At 42.3% G+C, this 17,360-nt stretch overlaps 1 protein-coding gene across 1 annotated transcript in view; it reads right to left on the reverse strand.

The window, feature by feature from the left end:
- mcf2l2 (MCF.2 cell line derived transforming sequence-like 2) overlaps positions 1-17,360 on the reverse strand; it is a 132,694-nt gene that overhangs the window by 25,274 nt on the left and 90,060 nt on the right. The window contains exons 21-27 of the mRNA XM_061031399.1: positions 16,380-16,502; positions 14,810-14,890; positions 14,018-14,158; positions 12,219-12,311; positions 11,077-11,155; positions 3,393-3,429; positions 2,632-2,729 (exon numbers count right to left, since the gene is read on the reverse strand). Of these exons, the coding sequence (XP_060887382.1) occupies positions 2,632-2,729; positions 3,393-3,429; positions 11,077-11,155; positions 12,219-12,311; positions 14,018-14,158; positions 14,810-14,890; positions 16,380-16,502 (652 nt within the window). The remainder of the gene's footprint in view (positions 1-2,631; positions 2,730-3,392; positions 3,430-11,076; positions 11,156-12,218; positions 12,312-14,017; positions 14,159-14,809; positions 14,891-16,379; positions 16,503-17,360) is intronic.

The following is a 17,360-nucleotide window of genomic DNA, read 5'->3' on the forward strand; positions in this document are numbered from 1 at the left end:
GATAAAAAAAAAAAAAAAAAAAAAATGGAAGGAACTTGAGCTTGTATATTTCTTTTCTCGTCTTCTGAATACTCAAAGCGCTTTTACACCGCAGGTCACACCTACACATTCACACACTGATGGAAGAGGCTGCTGTGTAAAGAGTCCATCAGTATTAATCAATGACATTCAAATCGATTCATGCGTCGCCGACGAAGCAGCGGGGGCAACATGGGGTTAAGTGTCTTGCCAAAGAACACGACGGACATGTTGCTGCAGGAGCTGGGGATTGAACCCCTGATGTTCCAGCTGAGAGACATCCGACTCTACCAACTGAGCCATAGCCGAGAATACATTTTGCCAACGTTCCTTACTCTTACACCATGATAAAATGAACAATCATCTAGCTTTGGAAGTAGCAATACATATTATCTCCACATTAAAATCATCATTTTTGGCATGTTTAAAGTTTTCTGTGATTGTTCTGTATAATATAAGTTCTCAGACAATGCACGCTGTAATGACATGCAAAAGAGAGGCAAAGAGTAGCAGATGTGTGTTAATTTGACGGCTGCAGCTTCACTGTCTGTGTCACTTTATAACCTTAGCACCTCAGACAAGATGTAAGTGCACATTATGTTATAATATATATCCAGATTCAGATCACAGGTGAACCTCAGGTGTAAATGACTGATGAGTTTAAAATCCTACTTTTTCAGCGGACTGAAAAGTTAACACCACATCGTCTCATGCATGGTACAATCTGACAACTACCCTTGAATAGTCGGACAATTTCCCACACATCAAGGATGCACGTATGTGTGTTATTCCTCAGTGGGAAGCAGCTGATCAGTGCTGAGATGAGAAGTGTTTTCTGTCTGCTCAGTGTGTGAGTGTGTGTGTGTGTGTGTGTGTGTGTGTGTGTGTGTGTGTGTGTGTGTGTGGTTGTGGAGGGTGGGGGGTGGGTGAGAAAATTCACAGCATAGAGCTAAACGCAAACAGCGCTATAATTTTTAACCAATAACACATCATGCAGGGAAGCAAACAGCGTGAGGAGAGAGATAAGACGGAGGGAGAGGAGCGAGGAGACAGAATGGAGCGAGCAGAAGGAGAGGAGATGGTTCGATAAGGAAAACAAAGGAGCGAAGAGGAGAGAGAGAGAGAGAGAGAGAGAGAGAAAAATAGTGTTTAAAAAGAGAACACAGGCCAGGGGAAAAGTGAAGAGAAGAAGAGAAGAGGCAGGAGAGCAAAGAGGGGGAGGGGAGGGGGAGGTGGAAGAGAGAGAAAAGAAAGTGTGAGTGGATTTGAGGAGACAGGTATGGGTTTGGACGACTGGGTCTATAATAGCAGCCAGACACCCATTAGAGGGGTGAGACCAAAAACAACAGCTGCTGTCAACTACGCCTAACCTTTACCTTTGGACTAGCAGTGGGGATTGGAGGAGGAGTGTGTGTTTGAATGTGTGTGTGTGTGTGTTTGTGTTGTGTGTAATACCAACCAAAAGGAGATCTGGATAAATTCACAAAGAAATCAGAAACACTTGCATACTTAAAAAGGATGCTTAAAACCACCTCGTGCTTCTTATGAGCAAAACCGTAAGGCCTAATGCTTAACGGCTCATACTTTTCAGCCTGACTCATCGCCTGGTGTCAGTCATGCAGACGTCGTCCTATCACATTCGATCAGCTGCTCCCGATCATTTGGATGAATCTCTGACCTCTTTGATATTTTGCTCACACTCACACAGTGTGAGCAGAGCCACAACCGATTCCCGGACTACGGGACTTCATCCCCTCTGTTTGTACCTGCACAAACAGATAGCGTCTGAAATCACCATGGCAACAGCAGGCATGCCCTTTTATCTGTCTCCCGCCTCCTATCATGTAAGAACCTATGGATTTGATTTAGAATTGTAGGAGTAGTTGTAGATGCAAGTTTGCAGGATAAGCATGTAAAGTCTCGTTGTTGTTCTCCTTGTGTGTTGAGTTCATGAAAGGAAAAGGTAGTGAGGAAGAAAGAAACAGGCTGAGGGAAAGGAGGGAGGATGTGACGAAGGAAAGAAAGATAAAAGAGGGAAGTTCAGAGACGAGGTGTTTCCCTGGAAATGAGTTTTAGAGTAGGCTTCTCTTGTTGCCTTAGTCTTTGTCACACTACACCAACAATGACACCAGACACACACACACACAGACACACACACACACACACACACACACAGACACACACACACACACACACACACACACACACACACACACAGACACACACACACACACACAAACACACACACACAGATACAGCTCTGGTCAACACAACCGTCACTGATAGACTGTTGATATTTTCACACACTGGAAAATAACACAGAGGGCTTTCTCACAAGCGTGAAATCGTAACTGTTATCCTATCCTCAACTGGGGTTGACAATGGATTTTGTGTGTCTGTGTGTGTGTGTGTGTGTGTGTGTGTGTGTGTGTTTCGGTGATGCACACACACATCCCTGCATGCTGTTGGCCTGACTGTGTGCAAGGAGTGTTCACAGTCCATTTCACTTTTGGAAATGTTCTGTATTTCAGGACAAACAGAAAAAAGATGAAATAAAGTTTTTTTTAGAGTTATTTTGTGGTTGAAGTGTTTTCTAAAATTAAAATCTCTTACCTCTCTTCTGCCTCATATTAGGGCTGGGATTGGTTCTCCTGAAGCCGGACTCTGGACTTGATGAATCGGACTGTCTCAGCGCCATCTTACGCACGTTCCTATTGGAGAAGAGAAACCAATAAAATCTTTGTTAGCCAATGAAAAGATGGAAGCAGAGTGCAGAAACATCATTTTCCACCATCTTTATCCCTGTCTGTTATTCTCAAACGGAGTGTTTTGACAAAAAAGGACAGTTTTTTAACCACTTTATTGCAATGGTCATACACAGTGGCGATTCTAAAGTCTCTTGGGGCCCTAGGCAAAAATTAATTGGGGGACCCTCCAACCACTGTTTTATCTGCCTGTGTCCTGACACTCTACCTCTTTAGTAATACAGTCCATGAGATGCTAAGCAGGGCTATGAGGGTGAGTGCTGTCAGATGGGGCCCCATTGGGGAGGTTTCCTACTGTCATTGCAAAATTTGCACATTTTGAGCTATTGCTGTGTTTTAAAGTTTGTCAGCCCTCGGGGGGCCCCTAAGCAGCACCTTTGGTCATACACAATCGTCATTCCAGACAGTTCATTGTTTTTTCTTTATTGCATTGTTTGTGTGCATGTGTAGCTCAACTCGTTTTTTAAAGAACACAACCAAGAAAGGCACACCAAACAACACAAGAAGAAATTCAAACTAATATAGAAATAAAGGAAAGTGTTGTTCCCCACACCACAAAAAAAAAGACAGGCTTTTTTTTTCATGCCAAAAAAAAAGTTGTTGTCTTACCTCATCGGGCCTCCATAGATGTTGATCTGGCTGGCCTCTGTGAACACGAGAGAGAAATAACATTTAAATGTAAATCCAATGACTGCGTTGTTTGTCACTTCCAAAATGATCCATTCATTATTTAATATACAGCGAAGGGTGGCCGCCAGTGGCCGAGTGGCTAGTTATCTCACCCCGTGTACAGAGGGTGTTCTCCACTCTCTCTCTCTCTCTCTACCTGATTTTTGACGTTAACCACTGTCCTGTCGCTTCAATAAAGACACAAAAGGCCCTCTTTAAAAGAATGAACACAGAGATGAGTTCACTGTGGTCGCTGGAGTCCCTTTTATTTTTGTTCACTAAATTGTGCTTGGCTACACGTCCTTTACTTTCCTCTTAAAGGTAAGCTCCATCCTTACCCTAAGATTCTAGTATTCCATTCGTTACCGTGTGCAGCCAAAGTCATTTGATTTATGTCTTCATTACTTTGCTCAGGGGGAACACAGAGTTTGTCCTGTGTGTCTACCTTGCTACATGAAGGCCTTGAAGTATCGACTGTCTCCTGTTTGTATTCATCTAATATGAGTGCCTGGTCCTGGTCCATGTCCCCATGCAGGATTCACAGCACAAAGGACCGTTGGTAAAGCTTAAGGGGCTGAAAGTGAATCCAACTGGCCCCAGGTAGATATGATTTATCATAAACATTTCAAAAGGGCATCACTTTAGTTAGTTGACAAGAGGACCCGTAGCATGAGCAGAGGCTACAGTCCTCTAACCAGCAGGCCCTTCACCCCTTTAACTGCATCCCATCCCCACTCTCAAAAACCCAATGGAGCTATCCTTTCAAAATATTTGTAAAATAAATGAAACCAAGCAAAGCAAACCAGCAGAATGTATAGGAACATATGATGGATGGGTCTGGGATGAAATCTGACCTGTGGCTCCTTTCCCGAATATCATTCCCCGCTCTCTCCTCAATTTCTGACTCTATCCACTGTCCTGTCCCTCCAATAAAAGCCTAACCCCCCCCCAAAAAAAAACAACAACATTGTTTTACTTACTGCCAAGAAAATGAAGAGATAAGAAGAAGGATGCAGATTTCACAAAGCTCTAACTGCTATGAATGAGTGCTTGAGGGCGAGAGTCTACTCTGGTGTTTACCCCGTGAGTGCCCGCTGTTGTTATCCCAGCATTACAGTTACACGCTGAAGAGAAAGGTTATGGGGTTTCCGACTGTGTTTACGGTCTGTGACCTCCAGCACGGTGTTAAAAGATGACATCTTTTATTCCAGAAAGCTTGTTGAGTTACTCCCTTGCTTAAAATCTCTTTAAACGCTGCATGGACCCTGTGAGCCTCTTTTATGGGCCTGATAGAAATCACCCTCCGGCGCTGTAAAGCCAGAGAGAAACATCGCAACACTTGAAGTCACAGTGGGAATACAGCTTGTGGATATGAACCCTGTGTCTAAACAAGAACGCTTCACAAATGCAAGCTTATCAGAGCCGGCCTGCAACGAGATTCAGCTGTGTGACAAGAAATGTGTTGGAAGGCTCGACTGGTGAAATAACACTGCAGACAGTAAGGAGCAGCCTTGGCCGGACGCATTGCTCACATAAGTGAAATACCAAGCTCTTTGAATGATCTGGCTTGTCACCTCCTGTTCCAAGCAACCAATGAACCTGTCGCAGGAATGCCGACTCAGCAAGAAGACATTCCACATACCCCGAATATTGTGCTCAGCAGAAGGGATATATATATATATATATTTATTTTTATATCATGGATCCAGTGATGTTTTATTCATACAAGGTTGGTCACATCGAGGTGTTTGTAGCCAACAACATTCTGAGACACGAACCTGAGCAAAAGAGCAGCAGCAGCAGCAGCAGCAGCAGCAGCGAGGAGTTGAGATGACGAGTAACACTGTGAGTGTGCGGACTCACCGACACACCCTGCATCAAACTCCCAAGTCCCAGGAGTGTATCCTGACCGACACTGTGTCAGCTCGTTATTGTGCACAAGACAAACATGTGCACCGCATGAAGCTGATTCACATGCAGGTTCAGTTTTTCCCTTCCCTAACACATTCTTAATCGCCCCAAGGAAGCTCTGCTGTCATAACATCTTTGTGCTTTCATAACGATTCCGATTATTAATGTTGGTGTCCCACTCTGCGATTTCACGTTAGTGTTACAGTGTTGCAGAAGCACGACGTGTAAACACACAGCAGGGGGCTCCACATGCACACTCGGACACACACACATCAACACGGCACTGTTCTGCTCCGCTACTTCCTGCCCCTGTAACACATCTGTTGTTACGTCCGATGCCAGCACAAAATACTTTGGTAGAACGTGACATCAGGTTCTGGCCAGATCTTGCAAAGTTCTTGTAACGTCTGGGGATTACGCCAACAACTGTGTATCTTGTGTTTAAAATCTTGTATTTGAGGTTTAGTCTGGACGTCCAACATCGTAACATTTTATGTTTGTATGTAAAAATGGATCAGCGGAAAAGATCTCTTTTCAGAAACAATTTACATTTTATTTACAAGATTAAAGGCAGGATTGGTGATTTTCTTAAAATAGCTCAAAATCTAAAAAAATCTTAAAAAGCATGATTTTGAACGTAGCATTCCCTCAGTGCTCCGTCTACACCCACCCCCTCCCCTCTGTGCTCCCTCAAAAGCCACGCCCCCTCACTTACATGATGGAGCGCCGTTACTCCAGAATCAGACCTCAGCTCATCGCTTGCATTGTGTAGAAACTACGTCGTCTCATTCAGCGGTAAGTAACTCAAAGTATAAACTCTGTCATCAGTGATGCGCTTTGAGTGTGTGCTAGTGCACGGATGGGGTAGAGAACGAGCAGGGAGACAGGGAGGCGTGATTGGTTCATCAGATTGGTACCTCGTGGCAGACATTGGTCGAAGTTTTTACAGGCTTACAACTGCTACAGATGACAGATTAATGAGTTATTAATTTCTGTCAGGACCTAAAGACAACTTCAACCCAAATCTTAAAAAGTGTATCTGGAGAAAGTTAGCAACCCTGCGTTTAAGTCAATAGATTGTGACTAAGTTATGAGATGCTAAGTTAGTTTCTCTCTACAGTCTGTAATACTACAGTTGTGTCAATGGTCAAAAGTTGGTCGCAAAGGGGGCGTGTCTTTACACCTGTCACTCATTTACACTACAGAAGGGAAAAGAAGAGGAGGCCACCAGAGATATCCAAAAGGTTTGGCCAAAACATAAAACAATTCTTTATTATCAAGTTATTTGAATAATAATGTTCTCATCTTTATTGAATCAGAAAGGGAGTGCTTAACCCAGCTCGGGGTTTTTTTTGGTTAACGTAACATATTCCCTCACCATGTTTTTGCTGTGTCATTCTCATTACTCAGCATCTAAATATGCCTTCCTCAGGAGACCAATAAAGAAAAGCTCATGTTGTCTAATTTTCCTGAAGCCATGCAAAAAAGGTGCTTTGGTTCATAAGGAGGTAATGCAATGCATTAAAAAAAAAAGTTTTTCCAGCTCTGGCGATGTGATGTTTTTGGATACAGCCTGAAGATCTCTGCATGGAGCGGTGCAGAAACGTCTGGAGATGTGAATATAAAGTGAGAGGGAGGTGGTGGCTCTGTAGAATCATTTCCATCTCTATTTTAAATACATCAAAAAGAGATGCAGTCAGAATTTTTATTTTGTAGTTTTGGCCTTAACCGACTGCTTGTCCCAGCTGGGAACACATTCAGTATCTGCACTAAACTAGACCCTACCAACATTTGAAAGGCAGTAACACAATGATGCTACAGAATCACAGTTAGTTCAATCTGAACAGACAGTAGTCAAACTTCTCCACCAACCATAACTACTGATATCAAATTATCATACCATTTTTTTACTCCTGTGTTAATAAATCATTTTCAAAAGTAATGGCTTGTGTCCACTGATCAGTAATATCATAATAAAAACAGAAAATCGCCTGTTTTCGATACATAACTAATGTAGTTCAGGTGTCAGTTGTTTTCTGTCGCTGCGTCCTCAGTTGAAAAAAGTTCCACTTTTAGAACAGTGACGCGATCATCAATGCCACTGTTCCCTTATCGACCAATGAGAATGAATATCTGATGTCAGCTTTGTCAACAACAATGGCGGAGGAGGCGCAAGTGTGACTCATCTTTTCTAATTTACAAAAGACGAGGTGTGTTGCTGGAAATGGCTAATGCCAGGACATGACTCCTTTACATCGTTTTCATGTTTTCTTGGTGAGATTTCTTTGAATTAAAGCATAAATGAAATACACGGAGCTACTGAGACACACCTAATGGATTTTTCCGAGGGAAGCAGAAGTTACATTTGTAACCTAGCAACAACGAGCGCTGGTGAGAAGCGCTTTGAAGCTGAGGTTTTGGGCGCTGTCTGTGGACAGAGGCCCTAACACAACAGAGTGGCATCATACAGAGCTTGTAGAAAAGAAAATGTATGCCAAATGTTACAACCATAAACTGTAAATATTAATGGACAAAGCCTAAGTGATGACACCCATCTGTTCCTGCAGGGGGCTTCTGGGGTGCATCATCCGTAGCAGCCATGCTGGAAATCCTGTTTCAACCTAATAAACTCAATCTAACGACAGGCTGAGAGCTGGAGCTGAGACGGGTGATAAGCCTCTTGACGAACTGTTACATTGCGTCCACCCAATTTTGGGGGTAGCACTATAGGGGTGTATTCAGATGTTAAAGGGGGGCCGAAGCCTCCCCTGGTCCCGCCTCTGTACATGCCCCTGCTGTAAAATAAGTTTTCTCAAATGACCCGACTTGTAATAAACTGGAATCTGCCTTGTTGTTTTTTTTTTTTAATTAGTCTATGCTATTATTAATTTTTCCCTAAATTATGAACCAAATCTCTCTTCCTCTTCTCTCCGACACACAGAGCTTTTACGACTGCAGCTCCTCTCCGTCTCCCCGTCTTTCTCCTCACCTCGCCCCTCTCTTCCTTCTTGTCCATCCCTTCAGTGTCTCTTCGGTTCATCCGTGCTGCCTCTCAGCCTCCATCTCCACCCTGTAAATCTCTCTGTGTCTCTGTCTTTTCTCTCTCTCTCTCTCTCTCTCTCTCTCTCTCTCTCTCTCTCTCTACCCATCATTCCACCACCCACTTCTCTGCTCTCCCCTTCACATTCAATCTCCCTCTTCTCTTTTCCCCCCGACCAATTTTCATTCTTTCTCCCTCTGTCTTTCCTCTACACTCCTCACAAGGAGTCAGAGGTGTAAATCACACACACACACAAATACACACACACACTTGCTTCAGCCTCTGCTCTCCAGGCCTCATGACAGGGCGGCTGTGTTATTAGTCAGTCTGCTCACACACACACACACACACACACGTACGTAGGGCAGGTACACACACACACACACTCACTCCTACACACACAGGGTGGGTTGTCAGACGGGCAGAGTGTGTGTCTCTCTGGCGGTGGTTTTCCTGTCAGTCAGGACCACAGAGTGGAACTGTGGACAACAGCTGCTGGAAGAGAGAGGGCCGAGAGAGGAAGAAACACACGGGGAGAGAGCGAGGACAAGACGCCAGCGGACACAGAGGGACATTGGGAAAGCTTTGCCTGACTGTGTTTTTTTGGGTAACACACGTGTGCACATGTGTGCCTTTCTGTGTCCCTGACTTGTGATAGATTTGTATCCACTGTTATTGTTACAATGCCTTCAAAGACCCTCCATCTTTGTTTAGATTAGCAGCTTCAGCTTTATGCAAACCTTTCTCCTAAATAAAGAGACGTACAGCTGCTTACAAAAAAAATGTAAGCAGCATCATTCAGCCTAAAGCTTCTTTGAAATGTTAATTGATTGTATTCAATTTGTTTTAAACTCAAAGGAAGAGTCAGTAGATGTGTTCGTTGCAGCTTGGTAACACGACATTCACCTCGACCTCCTCGTCCTGGGCTCATCGCCCCCCAGAAGCGCACACTCACTGCAGGACAAAGTGTGTACGTTTACTGCTTGTACCTACACTGCAAGCTACTGCACGTTAACAAACGCTAACCACTGATATTTGGCACCTGCCTGTCCAACAGGAAGCTAAGACTAACTCCACGTCCACAGCCGAAAGCTAACAAAAGGTTCACCATCGCTTTGGAGTCAGAACAAGCCCACTTTTCTCCTGGACCTCTCCACCCTGCGGCATCACTTTTGTATACGTCTACATTTATTTTATTTTTTTTCAGGAAAAAGCTACTGACTCTATTTTTAAAAAAAGTCAGCCTTCCAATTAAGTTTCCAGTCATATCAACAAGCTGATTATTTAACGTCCTACTTTTTCATGTGAAGGTTTTTACTTCATTAACTACAAAATGTTGCCTTCAGACAACAATGACCTCATTACAAAGTGATCGGGAACCAACAGAATATTATATAACTGTTCCTTCAAAGCGACAGGGTTTGGTTTTATATATATGGTACCTATAAACTTAGGCAGAGTGAGGCAGCGGTAATGTTACATGATTGGAAACCCTGTCTTATTAAAAGTTCTGCAGGGTACTTTCTGAGAGTCACTGCTCATGTTACAACTAAATCAGAAATGCAAACTTCCTGAGCGTCGATAGCCTAGCAGGTATGTCGCGCACCAAGTGCAGCGGCTGCAGTCTAGCGCTTCAAATGAATGTAGAATTTGACATGTAACATTCGAATACATTCGACCCCTTTGCCACAACATTACAGTCCTCATTTAGTGAGGTCAATAGTACATTCAGTGGTCAAGTTACATTGAGAGCGCCCTCTGCTGGATCAGACTGCAAACTACGGCCTGGTGCTCTGATGGACTGTACATTTTCTTTAGCAATGCAAACTCCTAAGTGCGTCACAGCAGTCATTGGGATACTGGAATTCCACCAGAATCAAAGCTTTGTTAATAGGAAATTGAAAAAGCTCATTTAAGCGCATCAATCGATCAAGTGAGCAGGGATTGATTGGCATGACTGAAAGAGAAAGACAAATAGATATGTCTCTAGTGGGGTTTTAACATAATCTACATTTTACATTAAACTTAGAAAAAGTTTCTTATTTTCCTCCTGTTTGTCTGTCTGGTGTTCTCAGACAGTAGCTGTTAGAAAGAAGACGTCCTCCTGACTTGGCACTTGGGGTCGCAGAGAATGACAAGCCAATCTCCAGATTGCAGCGATGAATGACTCCGAGATGTGCTGATAGATAGTTGTGTTGACAAGCAAATCTTCATGATAACAGGAACAAATTGAGTCGTTGCAGCAGGAAAATAATGATAGAGTAACGGTGTTGGAAAACGGAATAGAAAATCAGTGACTCCATGAAGAGAAATGTTACCAAGTCTTAATAACATGTGGGCGTCATAATGCATTTCATTCGGTGGCATCTTTGCATGAGATCGACTGTAATGGAAAATAGCTGGACTGAATAATTCTGAACATTTAACACATGGCAGCAATAACTGCTCTGCATTGTTAGAAAGTGAACAATAGCCCGTAGGCTACATACCATATGTATGCAAATATGATATTACATGATTTAAACAGGTCAAAATGATCCATACAGACACAGGCCTGTCCTTTGGCTGCAAGTTGAAACTGATCTAAGTCCTTACGAACAAGTGTATACGCAAGGTGGAAGTTATTCACAAGTGCATAAATGTGTGTGTGTGTGTGTGTGTGTGTGTACGTACCTCTGCATGCCTCTAGCTGGCCAGTAAGAACTTTGCGAATCTCAGACACCCACATATTTTTCACATCCATGGAAGAAGCCTGGGGTAGAAAACACACGTGCACACACACACACACACACACACACACACACACACACACACACACACACACACACACACACACACACACACACACACACACACACACACACACACACACACACACACACACACACACACACACACACACACACACACAGTGTACATTAAGTCACACATAACACCAGTGCTGCTTCACTGAGGAGTTAGAGAGCTGTGTGGTGCAACACTGCCCCCAAGTGGAGATCTGTAGAATACACCTTTGACCGCTTCACAGGAGGAATTTCTGACCATATTAATATTTATTGGATCTTTCAGTAATAATGAGTCGTCAGTGTGTCTTTTAAATGAAGATTGAGTTACATTTCTTACTTGTATCACAAATAAAAGCACTTACGCTCAACTTGATGTGTTACTTTACATTTAAAAAAATCTATTTTAAGTTTATTTTTGTAATTAAATATATTTATGTTTATCATTATATGATCCCCTGACATGATCACAGTATTAAATTAGGGCTCAAGTATCTTGTGTGTATTACAAATGCAATTACACAAACAGGAGACACAGTATGTCGCGTGCCCCTCGTATGGAGGCTTTAGTTATCGTTGCAGGGACCGTGGGTTAGAATTCGACCTCTGCCCTTCGCTGCATGTCATCCCTCACTCTCTCCTCCCAACATCCCAACATTGCCAGGACCATAATGAGCCAGGATACTGGCTCATTATATATATATATATATATATATATACATTTGTTTAAAAGATTTGATCTAATATAACCTACATTGGGAAATATTACTTGATTGTTTTTTAATTTATTTATTTCAAAAGATCGGAGGGCAAACAGTTAGTGTGATAAAAGTGATAAAAACTAATAAAAACATCTGAAATGTAACAAGAGCCCCCGGCCCTATTATATTTTTAGAAAGGTAAAAAAGCCAAATGCTAAGCCTTACAATGCATTGTGAAAAAGAAGAAGAGTAGAAGGTTAGGGGAGGGGAACAGAAAGTTGTGTTAAGACCTAAAGCAGAATAGAAGAGATGTACGTCAGAGGAGACGTACCTGGATGATGAAAACTTCCTCTCTGCCGTTGTACCAAACCTCAAACTTCTTGATGTCTCCTTTGACGTTCTCTGTGATCCCAACGGCGCTCATCTGCACAGAGACAGTGAGGCAGAGACACAGTGAGGTACAGCTCGACTGTATTATCAGCTAATCAATTAACAACAGAGAAAAAAACTGAAGTTGAAGTGTTCACATTGACCTGGAGGATTTATATGGTGTATGATCTTTCCAAGCATGCAAGTGAGTCCCAGTATGAGGTAACATGGTACATCTTTTATAATGTTAAATGTAAACACGGGATAACTTTAGTCCCAAGAAACAAGTGTGAATGGATGATAGTAGTCAGAAGACTAGAAAATAGCTATACAAGCTCGAGGCCATTTACCATTTACCATATAAATTAAATCTGTTATTATTATTGATTATAACTCTAGACACAAGAAGATTCATTTCACAGATGTGTTCTGGTTCTTCTCATGGTGAGGGGGTCAGAGCTTAAATGACTTATAGCCTGTACACACCTTCAGTGTGGATCATCTGTCACGTTACTTTTAGAAGCATCGTGAGGAAAGTATGTGTGAGAGGAGCTTCATCAGTCATTCAGCAGGTCCACTTCTGCATCAGTGTATCACTGTTCGTACTCTGCTCTGGGTACTTATTGATGTGAGTTTCAGCCTGAATTAGTTTCTCAGCCTGCATGAATGCAACCCTGGAAGTGTTCACTTCATTACAGATAGAAATACAAGCATGATATACCGATCTTTTCCTCTGAACAGAAAATGAGAAACGACTGAATTTCTTTCATACTCGACTTCCTTTGTAACTCGCTCTCTGTCGACTTGTTTAGAAAGGGAACCTAAGAGGTTGTACAGCATATTTATCAATGACAGCTCCAGTTCCCCCGGGGATTTCTTATGAGGAAATGTCAGAAATCAACTGCTGGTAAGGAATAGCATACTTCTCAGTTCACAAGTTTAAGATCAGCTTAGAATACAGTGTTGAAACACCTTTTAGGATGTTGCATTTTGACAACCTTTATTTTATGCTGTTGCCACACATAGGAAGAAAGAAGGATGAAAAACTGGAGAATTATAAACGGTAACGTTGTCGGCATTCCTTTGAGAACTACTAGTCATCCTTCAAAGCGAAGTATTTGACTTTCTTCCAGAGTTAGTCATTAACTTTGTAAAGGTATTTGAAGTTTGTTCATCAGAGCCTTTGACTGCAGACAGCTTCCTGCTGCTGCTGGAAAACAAAGACTGTAAGACTGTATTGCTGGGTAAAACCGGGTGAAGTCACACTATGAATTCATCACTAAGATTCAGACTTCAATATAGTGTTACTTCATTGCATTAAAGTTTTCTGAATTGAATTGAGCTAAAATGTATCAAAATAAGCCACCAAGTCAGTAAAGTAGCTGACATGTTCTCGGTGTTGTTCTCCAATGTGCGGACTCGACCGCACGTCCCTTTTATATTTGTCGAGTCCACCTGTCATGTAAACTATGCATGCTTCAAGATCATGTAAAGTCATGCATGTGTTTTATTGCGACATTATGTGCAAGAGTTTGCCCTGGAGCAGTGTGAGTGCAGGCCAGCGGGGGAATGGGAAGGGGGGGGGGGGGGGGCATGCTTAAGCACAGATATGGGGTGTGAGTGCACCCTTAATCACTTTGGTACACATATAGAAATCAGAAGGGGCATGGGATAAAATATAAAACCTTTCCTCTCTCACACACACACACACACACGCACACACACACACACACACTCACACGCTGGCCATGTGTATCTGACCTTGAGCGAGTGTTTGAAGCTGTAGGACGGAGTCTTCTCGTGTCCGTCGGTGGTCTCCTCACGTTTCTTACAAAACAGCAGCATCTTGTTGTACAGGAACAGGTGCCTCTGCATGGGCTTGAACCTGGCCAGGTCCTTCACCTGAAATCAGTCGATCCATTATTCCTGCTCTATTCCTAATCATCTATCGTTTAGATTAATGGTTCCAGGCCTCCCCAAGTGGGGGCGCCAACGATCTTAAGGGGGGCAAGAGGCTTTGTCTTCTCTGAGATATTAAAAAAATCAATATATATTTACTTCAATCATGATAAAATAAATGAATACTGGATAGTTTATAAAATTATATTTTAATAAGAACATGTGTGCAGGCCTATTCTGTTGGGATTTCTCAATAAAAACGATTAAACTGATGTTTTTTTAGACACCAATGTATTGCTTTTTTTCCATGTTGGTCCTGGGGGGGGGGGGGTCTCAGCAAAAAGCAGGGGCTCTCCAAAGAAAAAAGGTTGGAGACCACTGATGTAGTTCAATCATTTCTATATCTGTGGGCATAATAAGTTTGATTTTCTAAGATAGAGGTGCTCCTTAAAATTAATCGCTTCCTTATAGCAAGAAAAAAACATCCAAAGATCTGAAACTGTGCAGTTAAAATAAAAAGTATTTCTGTTTAATGCTGAGGAGTAAGAACTTGCAAAACAGCTGGTATTGTGGCTTCACTGTTTTGTTGATGTTAAAATGACAAGTGTCGCTTTTCAATGTTTTGTCGGGTCTGTCTGAAGGGTGTAGTCGTACCTTGCTGTGGACCTTCTTGTGGTCCGTCCACACATTAAAGGATCCCTGCATCATCAGCTTTCCAAGTTCACTCAGGTTCCCCTGTGAAAACCAAAAACAGACAGTCACACATTTAGAGCATCCCTCCTTATGGTCGTTGAAATGTTCATTGTGTTAGTTTGATGTGCATGATCAGGCTTTTGTTCTGTTTCTTAATGCAGCCACTTCAAAATCATTTGATTCATCCATTCAATGGCACGGACACTCATAATCAAATCTCTCAAACGAGCAGCCGCCTATTAACTGCAAAAAAAACAAAACAATCAAGTTTAAAATAACTATAAAATAAAGTTATAAAGTAACGCTTCTATCTAAGTTACGTTACTATGCGTAAACACAGCGTCTCTCCTCGTTTGGAAGACACATCATTTCTGCTTCAGTGAATATAACATAAACCTGCAAATCTCTTTGTTTCATTTGGTGCCCCATGTGAGTTCTGTGTGCAGTGTGAGGCAGCAGGAATGACGTCAGAGGCCTGCTCCTGTTTCGGCCTTTCGTACACATTTTATTGATTTATGAACCAAGTAGCCTCGTTTCAATTTGCTGACCTATTCAAGAAGTAAAAATCAGGTCAGTAAAAAATGATTGACATTTGAAAAAACTGGTTGATAACTAAAATTTACAATCTACAATTTCTAACCACTGCACCACCATGAACCATATTCACCCCTTACTTTCATATATTCTCTGTTCAGACATCATAGAAACGTTTCAAAATATGCAGCTTGAAGCCCAGGTGTGGGTTGGATGTGATGATCAGCCAACTGAACCTTAAGATATTCCGATCACATATATCTACCACACACAGATGATTGGAGGTTTGATACATTCTGACTGGACTGGAAGTTTGGAGTCAAGGTTGAGTGAATGTGACACTCATGAGAAATGGGACACGGAAACCAGTTCTGTGTAACTGGAACTAGAAAGTCAGGTAAATATTAAATAAATTCCTGGTGTCCAGTGACTCTACAATGTGAAAACACAGACTGACGCCGGGCAGAGTCTGTGTGGGGGAGCGGGGATGAGATTTATACACTGAGATTAAATGATTAATCGCCGTTAAGAATTTAACCGATTAAAAATGTATAGAGTATTTTATGCGCTCACAGCTCACTCCTGAACATGCAGATATGTTAATTTGCCTATAAAACAGAAGAATTAAGTGTATTGAGAAGAGGCTCACACAGTTTTATTTCACTTGTATACAGAACTTTATGTTGATTTTAAAAAAGGAGTTTCATTTGGTCAGCTTTGGTAGTCTAGAAACGGTGGTAGCACCACGTTTGGCATTTTCCACTAGCCTCTCGGGTGTTCCTTCACTCACCAATCTTTTTTTTTTTTTTAACCTAGCCTAGGTTAATTGCATTGATAGGGTTACATCTTAAAGTTACACTTTTCAAACTGTTCCTCCTTTTTCAATTCCTCCCTCATTCTTTTTTCACTTTATTATTTATTGTACTTCAGCGTATATGAAGATGAGGATGTTGAAAATGTACACATTTACACAGTATGTGTGTGTGTATTCACTGACCTCAAAGCCAGTGATGGATATCTGGTGCATGGAGTCGTTGACTGACTTGATGATGTCCAGCACGGTGGCTAAAGCCTCCTCCAGCTCAGCCGTCCCCTCACCTTTACTACAGTTCAGCATCTCCTGCAGGACGAGAAGGAGGGACAGGGTCAGAGAGAAAAGATAACTGTGGGGACGAACCAGGATATTGACCAAAACTAGAGAAGAGGGAAAAAAGTGAGGCAGGCACTTTTATAAAGGACAGTGAGGTCATATATTCTTCAATTTTTGGCTATTTCTTCTTCTAGACAAGACAAACATTTTCAATTGAGTTAATCTTTTATCTTTTTTTATGTTACATACTTTATAAATCATGGAGGGGAAATTAGGGTTTTAATTCTGTTCATGTACCCCATGTACGGAGGCTGTAGTCCTCTATCCACTGTCCTAAAACCAAATCTAAAAAAAAGAGTCAGGGGGCTGCACCCAGGGGGCATCCCTGAGCTGCTGGGGGTACCTTGGCAGTACTTTGAAAGTGAACTGGCACCTCTCCAGCAACCAGACCTGTTTCCATACTTTCCATAATGGGACTCGGGCTGCATGGGGACCCTCAGGTTCACAGCCCAAGTCCATATGGACTGAGCTACTGCCACTTGTAATAACAATGACTGAAAACAGAGCAAATCTTTAAAAGTGGGGCGCTAAAGGTAGTGTTGTACTCAAGACCACACTAACTGAGACCAAGACATACCTGAGACCAGAGTGCTCTGAGACTGAGACAAGACCAAGATATTTAGGGGTCGAGACCGAGTCAAGACCAAGACTGAGGCAGGGCGAGTTTCTCACTTAGTTCTTAACACCGGAAAGGTTGCAGCTGTAACCGAGGGATACAAATAAAATAATGAAGGAACTGAAGTTATTAGTTCTTTTAGAAAGAGGCGTTATCCTTCTGATCACAGTAATGACGAGGAAAAATAGTCCATCAGTGGTGGTCCTGACTGC

Source organism: Labrus mixtus, chromosome 3, assembly GCF_963584025.1.
Source record: "Labrus mixtus chromosome 3, fLabMix1.1, whole genome shotgun sequence".
Classification (NCBI taxonomy): Eukaryota; Metazoa; Chordata; class Actinopteri; order Labriformes; family Labridae; genus Labrus; species Labrus mixtus.